The sequence below is a fragment of the Borostomias antarcticus genome (assembly GCF_949987555.1).
Source record: "Borostomias antarcticus genome assembly, chromosome: 9".
In the NCBI taxonomy this organism is placed as follows: domain Eukaryota; kingdom Metazoa; phylum Chordata; class Actinopteri; order Stomiiformes; family Stomiidae; genus Borostomias; species Borostomias antarcticus.
Genome location: NC_140242.1, coordinates 23,572,238 through 23,588,641, shown reverse-complemented (window position 1 = coordinate 23,588,641; position 16,404 = coordinate 23,572,238). Strand labels below are relative to the sequence as shown.

General features: G+C 43.8%; 1 protein-coding gene across 1 annotated transcript in view; it reads left to right on the top strand.

The window, feature by feature from the left end:
- The window catches only part of abcc4 (ATP binding cassette subfamily C member 4 (PEL blood group)), a gene marked incomplete at its 5' end in the record, with an annotated part of 52,880 nt that overhangs the window by 10,976 nt on the left and 25,500 nt on the right, over positions 1–16,404 (top strand). Inside the window, 11 exons of the mRNA XM_084443704.1 lie at positions 5,347–5,454; positions 9,122–9,211; positions 10,830–11,021; positions 11,265–11,359; positions 12,099–12,185; positions 12,521–12,617; positions 12,706–12,912; positions 13,144–13,275; positions 13,395–13,432; positions 13,710–13,807; positions 14,297–14,443. Of these exons, the coding sequence (XP_084299830.1) occupies positions 5,347–5,454; positions 9,122–9,211; positions 10,830–11,021; positions 11,265–11,359; positions 12,099–12,185; positions 12,521–12,617; positions 12,706–12,912; positions 13,144–13,275; positions 13,395–13,432; positions 13,710–13,807; positions 14,297–14,443 (1,291 nt within the window). The remainder of the gene's footprint in view (positions 1–5,346; positions 5,455–9,121; positions 9,212–10,829; positions 11,022–11,264; positions 11,360–12,098; positions 12,186–12,520; positions 12,618–12,705; positions 12,913–13,143; positions 13,276–13,394; positions 13,433–13,709; positions 13,808–14,296; positions 14,444–16,404) is intronic.

Below are 16,404 nucleotides of genomic sequence, written 5' to 3'. Positions count from 1 at the left end.
CCATTGATTGGTCATTGGGTAGGGGAGAACAGGATGTCCCAGGTCTGCTAAATCTTTATCAGGCGTCACTAACATTGCAGTCGGTGAGATGGTCTCATAATATGGTCTGTCATGTCCAGAATCTGCTACAGTATGCACTAGAAGAGTTTCTCAGCGCAAAATATGTTTTTGCCGCTCTTCTGACTGGATTTGGCAAAAGGTTTATAAATGTTTTGTTACGCTGACTGACTGAAGGAGTTCATCTGTCAAGGCAAGTTCTCACGCCCACTCAAATCGGTCTGGGCGGCTCAAACTCCAGACTCATAGTGAAAACGTTAAAACGTTTGCCAGGCTAAATTAATTACCTATAGTTATGCTCGTAGCTAGCTAGAACTACTGTTGTGGATCCTGTCATATCTAGCTGGCTAAGTAGCTGAGATACATCAGAGAGCAGAGCCCGAGAGCCCGTTTGGCTGACCCCGATGCACCACCAGTATTTTTTGGGGGGACATTTGTCTCTAAGTATCAGTACCCTAATTTCACTGTACATGCTGACGACAAGCATCATGGGCGCTCTGCGGTCTGAATGCCGAACATGCAGAAGAGCTGAGCGCACATGGAGGAAGAGCAAGCTTCCAGTCCACCGCAATATTTTCAAAGAACACCTTTAATCTTTCAAAGAACACCTTTTTTCTTTTAATACGGCCATAAGAAATGCTCTTAGAAGAAATCTCTTCTCAAAATTGATTTCTAGAAATCAAAACAATTCCACCACGTCTGAGTACTACTGCCCACCCCTCCCTCCCTTAACAATAAGACATACAGGTAACGCACACACCAGTTGCAGTTTTGACAGAACTGACACAAATAATAGTGTAGGTTGCTATGGGATCAGCTGCTCAAAACTCAAAAGTTTTGATACAGTTACTGTAGATAGGAAGGAACCGAATCAGAGTCAATCTGCCATTTATTAATTCCCACCATGTTCTTCACGACTATTTTAAACTATCCGTGGACACTAGCTATTGTTAATTGTTCCCTCAGTACAGGCGTTTTTCCATCAGCACTCAAAACTGCCCTGGTAAAATCAATTCTGAAGAAAAACTATTTAAGTTCTCAGTCTTCAGTAATTTTAGACCAATCTCCAACCTCCCCTTTTTAAGTAAAATTCTAGAAAAAAAAAAGCATTCCAACAGCTTATTTATTTCCTAGCTGCAAATTGTATCCTGGATATTTTTCAGTATTTTTCAGGTTTTTCGCCCTCATCATAGCACAGAGACAGCACTGGTCAAGGTTGTCAAAGACCTTAGAATCAATTCTAACTTGAAAAAGCTCTCTGTGTCTTCCTGGACCTGAATGCAGCTTTTGACACGCTAGATCATAATATCCTTGTTAGAAGATGAGTACCTGTCCGGTCCAGACCTTGACTGATTCAGGACTGATACAGGCCGAGAGTTTTTTGTTGCTTGATGACCACAGCTCAAAAAACACTGAGCTGCTGTTCCACAAGAATCAATTCAGGGGCCCTTACTTTTCAGTCTGTACATGTTACTCCTACTGTAGATGATGTCATGAGAAGGAACAACATTAGCTAACATACAGTAGGTATGCTGATGACATCCAGCTCTTCATTTCTGTGACACCCCTCGACTGCTCAACTTTTTATTTTATTTTATATATTTCTTCGGTAGCCTAACTGATCTAGTGCAACCGTATCGCATGATGGATAGTCAGTCAATCATTTTTATTTCTAGGGGCTTGACATGAGGTCTCACGGACAAGGTTGGCTACATTGATACACTGTGATCTAGCGCTACCGGGGGCGGCTGTACTGTAGCTCAGGAGGTAGAACGGGTCGTCCAATGATCATAGGGTCGGTAGTTTGAATCCCGGCTCCTCCTGATGACATGTCGAAGTGTCCTTGGGCAAGACACTGAAACCCAAATTGCTCCCAGTGAGCAGGCTAGCACTTTGCATGGCAGCTGCCGGCATTGTTGTGTGTATGTGTGTCTGAATGGGTGAAATAGAGGCCGTCATTATAAAGCGTTTGGATAAAAGCACTATATAAGTACAGTCCATTTACCTTTACATCGAATGACAGATAGGGGATAAAGCCAACAGATGCTGTCTGAGGTCAACAGTTCAGTGGATCGGTGCAAAGTCTCATGGGCGAGGTCCCCGACTTTGATTACACCCTGCAACCGTAGTTCTGTATCTTCCTAAGATACTCAATTATCAGGGCAGGTGTGCCATTTTTGGCTACACGCGGCGACCACCAGGCGGAGCTCTACTGTATATTTTAGGTTGCTTTTGTTATTTAGTTCGTTCGTTCATTTGTTCGTTACTTAGCAGGATTACAGAAAAACTACCAGAGTGATTTTCACAGAACTCGGTGGAGGGGTGTAGCTTGGGCCAACTTAGAACTCGTTAAATTTTGGCGTGGTAAAAGAAAACCAAATTTGCCCATAATTGGACCATTCGTTTCACTTAAACTGTACGTCTTCTGCCAGGTCTACCTACCATACTGCCTGATGGCAGAGTGGTTAAGGCATTGCAGCAATGATTTTTCGTCCCAGTTTCGCGTCCTAATGGAGATTTTTTTTCTTTTTTTTTTTAAGAATGTTGACTCTTCATTACAATGAGTCAAATTAGCTTTAGATATCAACTTAGATATCAGCTTTATTAGCTTTTTAAGCAACCAATATTATGTTATGTTTCTATGTATGTAAAACAAAATACAATTTGATTCATGAGAGACAAATCAGAAAAACACTGTAGGCTATAAGGAAATATTACATTTTTTAGTCAGTATTACATATAAAATCATATACCAAATTTTTTTCCTCTCTTCGTTACAATGGGGAGTCAAATCAGCTTTACAGTAGATAGATAGCTATCAGCTTTATTTATTTGCTGTTTAAGCAAACATCTTTCTATAAATTAACAAAATAATATCTGATTCTATTCACTATTAGGAAAAATTACATTTTCTTAGCCTGGATCCTGTGGTAAGTTATTACATATAAACAGAGGTGTGATTTTAACCATTTCAACTGAGTTACACCAACAAAATGCATACTTGATTTCTTATCTTCATCTCTTGTATTGTGTTTAATTTTCCATCTTATTTTCCAGCTTTTTGTTTATTTTATGTATATTTTTATGTGAAGCACTCAGTGCATGTACATTCTCTGTTGTAAAGCACTTTGAGCTGCATTTATTTGTATGAAAGGTGCTATAAAAATAACGTTTTATTATTATTAGGGGGCCAAGGACCGAAGGTGTGAGGCGCCATATTGTAATTGGTTGTTTTATTATTATACTTATGGCATGGAAGTCTATGGCAGCCCCTATAACTGACTGGTCGTTTTTCACGAAACTTTGCACAGTGGTAGAGGGTAATGCCAAGATGCCATGGAGCGGATTTAACATCAATTGGACAAAGGGGGAGTATAGCAATTGATTTAAATTCTGAACTTTGAACAGGCTTTTCTCATGCCCCGCCACACATGTCTCTCCTCATGAAGAACAAATTTGCCTCAAGAACTTCCGGTTATGTAGATCTTCCGCCATTTTTATTTTATTTTTTTTAACGCTTAAAATCTAACTCCTACAAAGTTTCACCAATCTGCATGAAACTTGGTCGACAAAATCTAGTGACCAATATCTAAAGTTCCATCTCTGCAAAAGTTTGAAAAGTTAAATAAAACAGCCAATATGGGCCAATGAAGATTGCAGAGGGTGTGGCTTTTCACATTAAGGGGTATAGTTTCTGAAGGGTTGGACAGAACACCACAGGACTTTGTAGACATATCACCACATATAAACAGAGGCTATCCCTCCATTATTGGCCGATCAAACCCAATGGGGGCACTAGAGTACTCATTTTCGGTTTAGGCCTAACTGCCACGCCAATTTTTCTGAAACTTGGTGCAGTGGTACCAGAGCATGCCTAATGGTAACTGGAAAAATATGAAGCGAATTAGCCACAGGGTGGCGCTATAACAAGCCAAAATGCTTAAATGTGGCTAAAGCACAATCAATTGCTGTGGCGCCCACCGTGGCCAAAGGGGGTTCATATTTCTTGTATGAGTAGGTCATGCAATGCTCTACAACTTACTAATTATATATGATATAAGCATTTTATTTTGCAAAGCCACCCCCATCACGCTTTCATATGTATTTACATTGACATTTTCAGTGACCACATATTTCAAATGTGGTTATGTTGCGCTTGTTGCCTTTGATACTTTCATTGCACTTGATACTTGGCCCCCGGTATCGCTGCCTGCAGCTTTATTTATTATTGTTATTACAGCTCACTTGACCGTTTGATAGAATGTATTGCTGACATAAATGTGTGGATGTCATAGAACTTCCTCCAGTTAAACTAGGGCAAAACTGAAGTATTGATCATTGGTGAAAAAGGTGAATGAGAGAGACTATCAGTGCACTTAAAAACACTGTCACTGAATATCAATTGCCAGGCCAGAAACTCATGTGTCATGCTGGACTCTGATCTTAGCCTTTAGGCCCATAAAAAGAATGTGACAAGGACCTCTTTTTAATCACCTCCCCCCTTTTTTTCATTTCGTTTTATTATTGTGTCTTCTTAACACTCCTGTCTGGCCTACCCCAAAAAATAATTAGTCAACTCCAACTGATTCAAAATGCTGCAGCACGTGTTCTTAAAAAGACCAGAAGGAGGGTTCACAACACACCAGTTTTAAAATCACTGGTTACTTGTCAGTTTTAAGATTGTTAGTCTATAAATCTATACATAATCATGCACCTAAATACATGTCAGGCATGCTTTTAAAATATTCACTTTGTAGGTCCCTCAAGTCTTCTGGCAATGAGCGTTTAATGGTTCCTAGAGCCAGGACTAAGAGACATGGGGAGGAAGCGTAGACAAGGGAGAACCTTCAGTTCTTATGCCCCCAGCCTTTGGAACACCCTGCCAGAGAACCTGAGAATGTCTGAGACCATAGTAACTTTAAAGCGAGATCTTAAAACATACCTTTTTAATATTGCTTTTACCATGTAGCTTTACTTAGTGTTAATATCTTAAACTGTTCTTAATTTGTATTCTCTATTTTTATTTCATTTTATTTAAGCATTTTTTATTATTTTAATTGTATTGTTTCTTTAAAATCTTCTCATTGTGTTAATATTATTTATGTTTTTAATTAATCTATTTTTATACATGTATAAAGCACTATGTGCTTCATTGATTTGTATGAATGGTGCTTTAGAAATAAAATGGCATTGACATTATGGCATTCATAAGAAGCCCAGTCATCAACAGGCGGCAGATATCCTTGATTAAAGACTGTGTTCAATCTAATGTTTTTTTCTCATTCACAGAACTTTCTGCTTTTGGATGAAGTTGCTCCATTGCATCTGGGTCTCCCGGTGGGTGAGAAGAGGGACTGCATGGTGGAGCTCGAGGACTTGGCCTGCTATTGGGACAAGGTAAGGTTTTACTTCCAAGATGGCGTGGACCATATCGGCCAAATCAAATCTTATTATTTTGATATGTTTGCTAAAACAGCTGTGGCAACAACCATATACAACTCATAGACACTCATAGTCATTGGATTAAAGTCAATTCACTGTGCTTCAGAGGTTTCCTTCGGCTCTTTCCGAGATTCTTAGAAGAGCAGATGAACAACAGAGACAAAGACAATAGCAACAGAGACAAAGAAAATGACCCTGTGGCATAGCGGGGTTAAACATGCCCTCAGGGCTCGAGCACACAAAGCTCCTCTACCCAGCATCCTAGTTGCCAATGTCAAGTTCTTCAATGACGAGGAATTGGATGACCTTCGTCTGCATTTGGCTTGCGAACGAGACGTCAGGAATTGTAACGTCCTCTTTCTCACTGAAACATGGTAAGGTCCTCCAAAACGGACCATACCATCAAACTAGCGGAAACTCTGTACCCCGCTCCAACAGAACATCAGAGGAATCCAAGGAGATAGGTGGCGGCGTCTGCATAATGGTAAACGGGAAGATCACGGCTCTGCAACCCTAGAAGAAAAAGAGGACTTTTAAAAACTACCCAAACCAGATAAAAAAAACGGAAACCCTGAAATAACAACACATGCAATGCCCTAAAAAAGCACAGAGCTGCCTACAAATTAGGACTAGAGACTGGCAACATGGACGACTACAAGGCAGCAGCATTCAACGTAAGGAGGGCAGTGAAAGAAGCCAAGAGGGAATACGGAGAGAAAGTGGAATTTAAATTCAAACAAGGTGACGTCAGAAGCGTGTGGCAGGGATTAAACACCATGACTGGCCATAAGGGGACTCCCTCCTCCTCAGGAGTGGTTGATGCTGCTCTTGTGAACAGCCTCAACACTTTTTATGCACACTTTGAGACCAGCAGTGGCCAAAAGGCTGTCACATCTGAGGCGGAGGAGAGTAGAGGTGAAGAGAGAGCACCCATTCTCTCTGAACACAACATCAGAAGGATGTTTATGCAAGTGAACGCAAGGAAGGACCCGTTTATTTCCCTGTACTGTAGGTTTACGCAAAAACTACCTGACTGATTTTCATGCAACTCGGTGGAGGGGTGTAGCATGGGCCGACGTAGAACCCATTACACTTTGGAACGGATCTGAATCACGGGTTGGACCCTCACACGCACGTGTGGCACACAGAGCCACAAAATTTAGTCGTGGGTGGAGGTCTCTACTCCCCGTTGTTGTTGGGAATTTTCTGGATTCAGGTGATGTGATGTTTCCGGAATCGAAGAAGTCAATAATCAATTATTTGTAATGGTTCACTGTGGTACAAAGTATACTGTGTACAAAGGTACACTGTGCACAGAGGAGAGACATTGTCAGAGACATTACATTACAGTCATTTAGCAGACGCTTTTATCCAAAGCAGCTTACAATAATTGCATTTAACGTACAGTAGGAAGTCAGTGTACTACTACTAGCCAGAACTCACAAGTGCATCTCCTTTCTAAACAAGTGACTAAGAGCATAATCTAGTGCTAAAGCCAATATGCAAGAGTAGCAAAATATGAATACAATAGGTGCTTAGGAGGGAGGATCCTGGTATTACTTCTTGAAGCGGTGTGTATTAAGCCTGTGGCGAAAGATGGGCAGTGACTCTGCTGTCCTGACGTCAGTAGGCAGCTCCTTCCACTACTGCGGGGCCAAGCCAGAAAAGATCTATGACCGTGTTGATCGACTGAGCGCATTGTGTTGCCTCTGTGTATCAAAATGCGCTATACAAATAAAATTTGAAAAATTCATTATTATTTTCTGTAATTTAATTCAAAAAGTTAGACTTTCATATATTCTAGATTCATTACACATAAAGTGAAATATTTCTTATGCCTTTTTTGTTTTAATCTTGATGATTATGGCTTACAGCTCATGAAAATCCAAAATATTAGAATATTACATAAGACCAATCAAAAAAAGGATTTATAATACAGAAATGTCAACCTTTTGCAAAGTATGTTAATTTATGCACTCAATACTTGGTCGGGGCTCCTTTTGTATGAATTACTTTATCACTGCGGCATGGCATAGAGGCAATCAGCCTGTGGCACTGCTGAGGTGTTATGGAAGCCCAGGTTGCTTTGATAGCGGCATTCAGTTTGCCTCCATTGTTTGGTCTGGTGTCTCTCATCTTACAAGCAACAGGGATGATCCTTGAGAGGATTGTCACGCAAGGCCGATTCAGGAACTTGGGTGAGCTTCACAAGGAGTGGACCAAGTCAGTGCATCAAGAGCCACCATGCACAGACGTGCCCAGTAACTAGGCTACAATTGTCACATTCCTAGTGTGAAGCCACTCCTGAACCAGAGACGCGTCAGAAGCGTCCTACCTGTGCTAAGGAGAAAAAGCACGGGACTGTAGGTTAGTGATCCAAAGTCCTCTTTTCAGATTAAAGTAATTGTTACATTTTATTTGGAAATCAAGGTCCCAGAGTCTGGAAGAATAGTGGAGAGGCACAGAATTCCAAGTTGCTTGAAGTCCAGTGTGAAGTTTCCACAGTCAGTGATGATTTGAGGTGCCATGTCATCTGCTAATGTTGGTCCACTGTGTTTTATCAAGCCCAGAGTCAAGGCAGCCATCTACCAGGAGATTTTAGAGCACTTCATGCTTCCCTCTGCTGACAAGCTTTATGGAAATGCTGATTTCATTTTCCAGCAGGACTTGGCACCTGCCCACAGTGTCAAAACTACTAGTAACGGGTTTAATTACCATGGTATTACTGTGCTGATTGGCCAGCCAACTTGCCTCAACTGAACCCCATAGAGAATCTATGGTGTATTGTCAAGAGGAAGATGAGAGACACCAGACCCAAACGATCTGAAGGCCACTATCAAAGCAACCTGGGCTTCCATAATACCTCAGCAGTGCCACAGGCAGATTGCCTCCATGCCACTCTGCATTAATGCAGTAATTTGTGCAAAAGGAGCCTTGACCAAATATTGAGTGCATAAATGAATATACTTTTCAGAAGATCGACATTTCTGTATTATAAATCATTTTGATTGGGGCATGTCATATTCTGATATTTTGAGATACAGGATTTTTGATGAGCTGTAAGCCATAATCATCAAGAAAACAAACAAAACAAAAAAGGCTTGAAATATTTCACTTCATGTGTAATGAATCTAGAATATACTCACTTTTTGAATTACATTTCAGAAAATAATGAACTTTTCCACAATATTCTAATTTTTTGAGATGCACCTGTAGTTCTCCAAAGAATCAAGGTCCTTTGCTCTCCTTTATACGCATAACATCAGAGGAGACCAGAAAAAGGTTGTCATCCTCTCTGCCCTCTCTCCACCAGTCAACACCATCCCCAAATACATACTGTATGTACAGTATGAGACCATTAAGGGCATGTCATAATCATCTGGACTAAATCTTCTGGACACTGCTTGGGGCCATTTAGGAGAATCTCCTTACCAGAGACTATACCTATTCACAGCATCATTGTGTATCTATTCTAAGTGTATTTATAAGTGTACTAAGTTACAAGTGTACTTATAAGTATATAAGCGTATGTACTCAAAGTGTATAAAAGTGCTTTTTCAAAGTGTATTTTCTCAAACTATTTTTACAAAATGCCTTTGCTGTCCCTTCCTGTTCTCCCCAGACTTTAGATGCTCCCACGCTGCAGAATGTGTCTTTCACTGTGAGGTCAGAGAAACTCCTGGCCGTCATCGGACCAGTTGGGGCCGGGAAGGTGAGAAAGCCTTGATTTTCTGAAGTTTAAGTCTCACTCCAAGAAGAAAGACAGAGAGAGGTGTGTTATGTGATTGGCATAGTAAGACTGACAATAAAGGCCTATTCTGTTTCACAGCCTAAGGCACACATAGACCTGACCATACCTACCATACTCTCATTGATAACCGAGCTATTGTTCTCTCTGATCTTGCACTGCCAGTTCTGAGTCTATGACTCATGGCTACTGTATGTGCTGTGAGGCTAACCGTAATCCTTCTCGAAGCCTTCCATGGGCAGCGCGCCACTGCATTCCTTCACCCTGCTTTTAACCTTCAAGTCTAACATTTCTACTTGGTGGCTGCCAATGCCATGTCTTCAACTCCTGTTACTCCTCTGAAGAATATAGGTAAAAGTCCACAGAGTCTTAAAGTCAATGTAATGCTTGTTTGTGTGTTTTTGTGCTCATGTAAACAGTCTGGAATGTGCAGTGGAAGGGATAGAAGGAGACAGCTGATGCTGCTGTGGCCGTTCAGGGTAGTGGGTGTCAAGAGGTCACACTTAGGCCACAGGGGGGGCCTCTCCTCTGGGGTATTAATGACACATCTCTATGGGACACTATAAACAGACACAACCTAGACTGACAACCAATGGTGATTAAGATATCATGTTAGGGTGACAGGCGACACATCTGTATGGTCACTCCTCCACCAATCTAGCTTCACCTAAACGGGCAGGCTTAGGCGTGGGGGGTGGGCCGAGAGAGCCCTATTTAACGTCTCAACCAAACCTTGAGACTTTGATTTGGAAACGGTAGGCAACTCAGCCGGACAGATTCGCTGCTCCCAGCAGGCAGGCACGCTGATAACACCATGCGGGGAGGGAAGTCTAAGGCCTTGACTTCGCGCCACAGCCGCAGCCAGCAGAGTAGCAGGGAGAGAGAGAGACTAGGGAAACATCCCAGTGTTCCATGTAAAAATACACAACGCAGAGCAACAGAAGAAGAAAAACGCCAAAAGCCAACACCTTCTCACATCTCCTGACTTCCTTCGGTTGATCCGTGTTCCTCTCTGGGAATCGCTGACCCAGGCTGCGTTACGAATCGCATACTTCTATTTTTTACTACCAGTATGTACTACAGCTGCCCCTAGAAAGTAGTACTTTGCATGCAGTACGCATTCAATTGGGACATACCTTGTCGTAACGTAAATTGTCGTAATCGTAAATTTTGCGCCGCGAAATTTGACCACATCTGTCGCAGTCCATAAAGCGACATTCGTCCACAGTCGGGATTCATCATAACGCCTCCGGTGAACTCGCACATGTGACGTAATTTCCGCTGCGCACAGGATAGCCAGAAAAGTCTGCTGGCTTGCATACTGCAAAATACGACCGGATGTAGTAGGACATCCTGGTATTTTGTCCATGCTGCATGTGGCATTCTATATATTGGGACATACTACATCCTTTTTTGGCATACTATATAGTATGGAAGTATGCAATTTGGAACGCAGCCCCAGCCCTAATTATGATAGAGTGACCTCTGACCTCTACTCTACCCCAGTATGATGTGTGGTGGCGTGTATCTGAGTCTGGGTCTGGGTCTGGTACCTGTACCTGCTCTTGTCTCTGTGTCCCAGTCGTCTCTGCTCAGCGCCATCCTGGGAGAGCTGCCTCAGGACAGCGGTGTGATCAAAGTGAGAGGGGAGCTGACGTACGCCTCGCAGCAGCCCTGGGTCCTCCCAGGCACCATCAGGAGCAACATCCTCTTCGGCAAGGATTTCCACCACCAGAAGTACCAGAGCGTTCTGCAAGCCTGCGCCCTCAAGAGAGTGAGATCAGCTTCACCTTTAGTTTCTTCAACTTTATTCGTCCGCGAAGGGCAACTGGCTTTACGGCAGTTATAGACACAAGACGATAAAAATGCAAAACAATAAAAAGATTCACCTAGACATTGTTTTATTACTGGATACTGCTCATGGTGCCGTCTAACCCTGGGTTGATCAGGCGTGTCAGTGTGCATTGTGTGAGTTCCAGTGACACCTGGTGGGTAATGTGTAGTGGTCTGTGTTTAGGACCTTGAGCTGCTGCCGGACGGGGACCTGACTGTGATCGGGGACAGGGGGGCCACCCTCAGTGGGGGGCAGAAGGCCCGGGTCAACCTGGCCAGGTACGTCACTGACCCCAACTACACGATGATAGTGCTAATGATAGTTACTGTGCCATTATTTTGTAGCTCCTAACCACTATAATAATAATAATAATATATAATAAATAATAATCATTATCTAACCCTAATAATCTATACTATAAGGCAGGGGTAGGGTGGTAGGGATAGGTAGGGTCAATCATGCACTTCACCACCTAGCCACCAGAGGGTGCTGCCACAGGATTGAAACTGATGCATCTCTTCGTGGGAAGGTCACAGAGACACGCAGGCTGAACTGGCAGAAAGGTCTCGATGTAACAATATCAGCAACAGCAATACCAAACATGTCCCGCTTGCACGCACGTGCGCATGCACAGAACCAAAACAAAACTTTGAGTGAAGCCAGCTCCACGTGTGGGGTGCGCTAGAGATACAGAATTTGGACCGGTGGGGTGGGGGGGGGGTTGCGGGGGTAGGGCCCCGAGTTCACTGAGCCGCCCCCTGCTGGCTCCGACCTGAGGGTGGCGCCACAGAGGCTCCGAAACAAGGCCACCCATTCAACCTCCATTCATTTGGACTTGTACTCAGGAGCCGAAATGTTAGTTTTAGATACATAGATTGATCGATAGACCACCACTGCTCCACGGGCAATATGCACTAGTAATAATGAATTTGATTTTATACCGCCTTTTAAGGGTAACCAAGGACAAAGTACAACCTGTTCTTTTACCGTAACCAACTATGTGTGTCTCTGTATTAGGGCTGTATACCAGGATGCAGATATCTACCTGCTGGATGATCCTCTCAGTGCTGTGGATGCTGAGGTGGGAAAGCACCTGTTTGAGCAGTAAGTCTCAGCCAGCCCAACATTCCCCTAGTAGAATACACACCTGGACGTCTTTCCTGGGATGTGTGGGACTGGAGGAACCGTTCCTCACGTGTGGGCCTGGAGGAACCGTTCCTCACATGTGGGCCTGGAGGAACCGTTCCTCAGGTGTGGGACTGGAGGAACCGTTCCTCACGTGTGGGACTGGAGGAACAGTTCCTCAGGTGTGGGTCTGGAGGAACCATTCCTCATGTGTGGGTCTGGAGGAACCGTTCCTTATTTGTGGGTCTGGAGGAACCGTTCCTCATGTGTGGGTCTGGAGGAACCGTTCCTCATGTGTTGGCTCGTCCTCCCAGGTGCATCTGCGGCCTGTTGAAGGACAAGCCTCGCGTCCTGGTCACCCACCAGCTGCAGTACCTGAATGCGGCGGATGAGATCCTTGTCCTGAAGGAGGTGTGTGCCTGTGTGTGTGTGTGTGTGTGTGTGTGTTTTTGATCTGAGCGGTCTGACTGCACGTTGAAGCGCTGCCCTCTCTCCGCAGGGTCACATGGTGGCGCGGGGGACTTTTACTGAGCTGCAGCACTCTGGGGTGGACTTCACCTCCCTGCTGAAGAAGGAGGAAGACGAGGAGGAGGACGAGGAGACCTCCCCAAGCCTCCGCCACCGCTCCCCTCGCACCCTCTCCCGGAGCTCGGTGAACTCCTCCTCTGTGCTCTCTGTGAAGGAGGGAGCAGACCAGCTAGTGGCGGTGGGCTCAGCATAGACAAACACAACCGCTCGTTTCTTGACTCTCTCGTCTCCGCTTCACAGAAACCTGTTGAACATTGTGTATGCTGCTGTCAGCGTTCCTCCACCAGAGGGCGCTAGTTACCCGCACATCCTACTGTGGCCTCTCACCGTGGAGTGCAGTTGTGGAGTGAGGAGGAATGATTTGCATTGAGAGTAGAGCGTGTGTGTGCGTGTGTGTTTGTATTCACAGCCAGAGCAGGGATTGGAGGAGGAAGGTCGTTCAGAGGGGACCGTCGGTCTGCGACTCTACCTAAAGTACTTCAGAGCTGGTGCCAACATCCTGGTACTTCTGGCCCTCATTGTCCTCAATTTGCTTGCTCATGTGAGTGGATTTCCTCATTTCATCTGAATGCAACAATTATTCTGATGGTTCCGTTTAGTTGAATGTGTTTTTTTCTACATGCTGTGTGATATATGTCACATCTATGTTTTTTTTTTTAGACTACATACATACTCCAAGACTGGTGGCTAGCCTACTGGTGAGAAACTCAGTTTTCATATTTCATGCTCAGATTTCACCCTTGCAGCATATTATTGATGTGTTCAACAGAACACAACTGATCCCAATGGCAGTTTTTTTTGTTGTTGTTTTTTTTTTTAAATTGACGATAGCTTTATACTGCTGGTCCCAGCCTGACCTTGAGGCTCAGGTTAGTGCTTTGTATGAGCCCACAGCTACAGTATGGTAGCTAGCTGCTTTCTTTCAGTGACGGCTGCTGTGATTGTTTGTCCTTGTGGTCTTTTGACTCCTATCAGGGCCTCTGAACAGCAGCTCCTCAATGTGACAGAATCCGTCATCAACGGCAGCACCCCTCAACAGCTGGACCTTGACCTCTACCTGGGTGTTTACGCAGGTGAGGCACACTGAGTGAGCGCACCTCCCTTTGTGTGCCGTCGAAGGCCGTGAAATTCTTCCATTCGCCGAACACGTCCACGGTTCTCCAGCTGTGGCCTTGGCCTTCAAGGCTTTGTGTGTGTGTGTGTGTGTGTGTGTGTGTGTGTGTGTGTGTGTGTGTGTGTGTGTGTGTGTGTGTGTGTGTGTGTGTGTGTGTGTGTGTGTGTGTGTGTGTGTGTGTGTGTGTGTGTGTGTGTGTGTGAGGACTTTCTCCTTTCCTTGTTTCCTCTCTGACTCTTCCCTTGACACCTCACCTCTTCACAGTTTCAGGATCTGAGTTCACACTGGCAGATAAATGTGAGCCTCTGTGATTGGAGAGGAATGCAGCCCTCTCTGTAGCTGTTGTGCGTTCAACAGTGGTGCAGCACAGTATGTGCATGGCTGACCTAGTTGGAGCAGTGAAAAGTATCACCACCTGCTGATAGATTCTACCTTGTGTGTCGGTCAGGTTTAACCGTGGCCACCGTCGTGTTCGGCTTCCTGCAGAGTCTGGTTTGCTTCAACGTTTTGGTGAACTCGGCCCAGACGATGCACAACCGCATGTTCAACGCCATCCTACGCACCCATGTGCGCTTCTTCGATGTCAATCCTATTGGTAAGGAGCTTTCGTTTCTTTAACAAATACGTGCACCCTTAAGGGTCTACATATGTTAGATAGGACTTTCTTTTTTCTTTTTTTACAATGGGTCAGCTGACGGCCAGGGATCCATCAGTTCATTATGTTTTGATTTGATAAGAAATGGGCCTGGTTTGGGACTTGTTGACGCCTATTGGAAATGGTAATGGATCTCCACTAGAGAGCAGAGTATCACTGGGACATGCAGACTTCTAGCCCAGGCTAGTGCTGTATGTGCACTTCTGCCGAGCCCCACTTACCCACTACTTTTAAAGCAAACAAAAACAGCCTCGCTCAAACTCAAAGTTTTGCATCCTTTATAGCAAATGATAATAGTTTGATTTTACTTCATATTCATCTCATTCTTCTACTTTTAGGAATGTATTACCTTTAATTATGTTCTTAGTACATCGGAAACTGACATTCTGATATAAATATCATACAATCGAATTTGGGAATCTATTTTAGGAGAATTGTTTGTGCAGTAAACCTTAGTTAAGAAGTTCGGGGCAGTCTTGTCTGTCTGTTACTTCCCACTTGATAGTGTCATGACCTGGTGTCATTAAAACCAGGCGCTGGTGGGTAGCAGAGCTTGTTTCCCTGTGAGGCCAATCCTGAGTCAAAAGGCATGTGAAGTGACTCTACTTTTAGGTGTTAACGCTTTTAGAAATAAGTGAGAAGAGTGTTATCTATTAACTGTGAGGCAAAACAAAAAAGTAAACAAAGATATTGAATGAATAGTGTTTGTTCTAGATCTTGGACAAAGTGTGGTGTTTGAACTACAGAGCTGAGCACACAGCAGTAGCTTTGCCTTGTGCACAGCGATAGAAATCTTTGATTGTTTCATTAGCTTTGCAGGTTGTAACTGTTTGGACAGAGAGGCATGGGCAGATGGACATGATCTTAAAACTGAGTCAACACTACAGCTAAGATTACCTCCTGTAAAGAAGAGCTCAAACCGTATCTCCATCAAACAAGACTGCTACACAATAGCCTTTAAATAAAGGCCCTTTAAACAATTTACATCCTCCGACGTTTGTCAATTGAAGCACTGAATTTACTACTCTCGATTTGATTTAATTTGTAGACGATTGTCCTGATACATAATGATGCTATGATAAAAATGTTGATAGAACGTAAGACCGTGACATGAGGTCATAGCCTGTTTTCATTCATAACGAAAGCCAAATGCCAAACGCCCCACTTTGATAACTTTTATTTTTCTAGACCATTGTTCGGCTGTCAGCTCATAATTACTCAGCCTAATCTCCCCCATAGTGACACACATGCAGAACACAATCAGCACAGCTGGACATTCTCAGCATGAGGAAAACTTGTATCAAGTGTAATGAGTCATAATAAGCTGGTAACACAACTCTAAATATGATTTGAGGGTGTTCGGCAGCCTGCGGTTTCTGGTGGAATTAGTAGTGGGTGTAGCGACGGAGGTTCTCTTTGAGAGTTTGTGTTTGGTGCAAACACCAGGTCTTAATCTCCTGGTTTTGTTTTTATTGCCGCTGTTCGGTGCCGCGCTTGTCTACCTGACGGCTTATCTGGGTGTGTCTCCCTGCTAATCTGCACCTAGGAGGAGCACAAACAGTTTGAATAATGTAATAATCTGTTTAATAGTGCAGTCAAGGAGAGGCTTTAACAGACGCTGCTGCGGTATCTGATGGCTGTTGTGCTGCTATCAGTAACCATTGTGCGGCTGGTTCAGTCATTACAGCTTCAGTCCTGGACTGTCAAACACTCCTTCGTCCTGAGTGGAGTTGAACATGACGACTACTCCCGGCACCCTTGAGTCACCTTTGGTCCCGGCAAATTGTTTAAAGAAAAAGAGTTCAGTCTGACTCAACTCTTCGAATTGCCTAAGAAAGAATAAAACATGTTTTTTTTTTTTTGTATGGCCACTCTTTTGATGGATTTTTCCTTTAAATGTT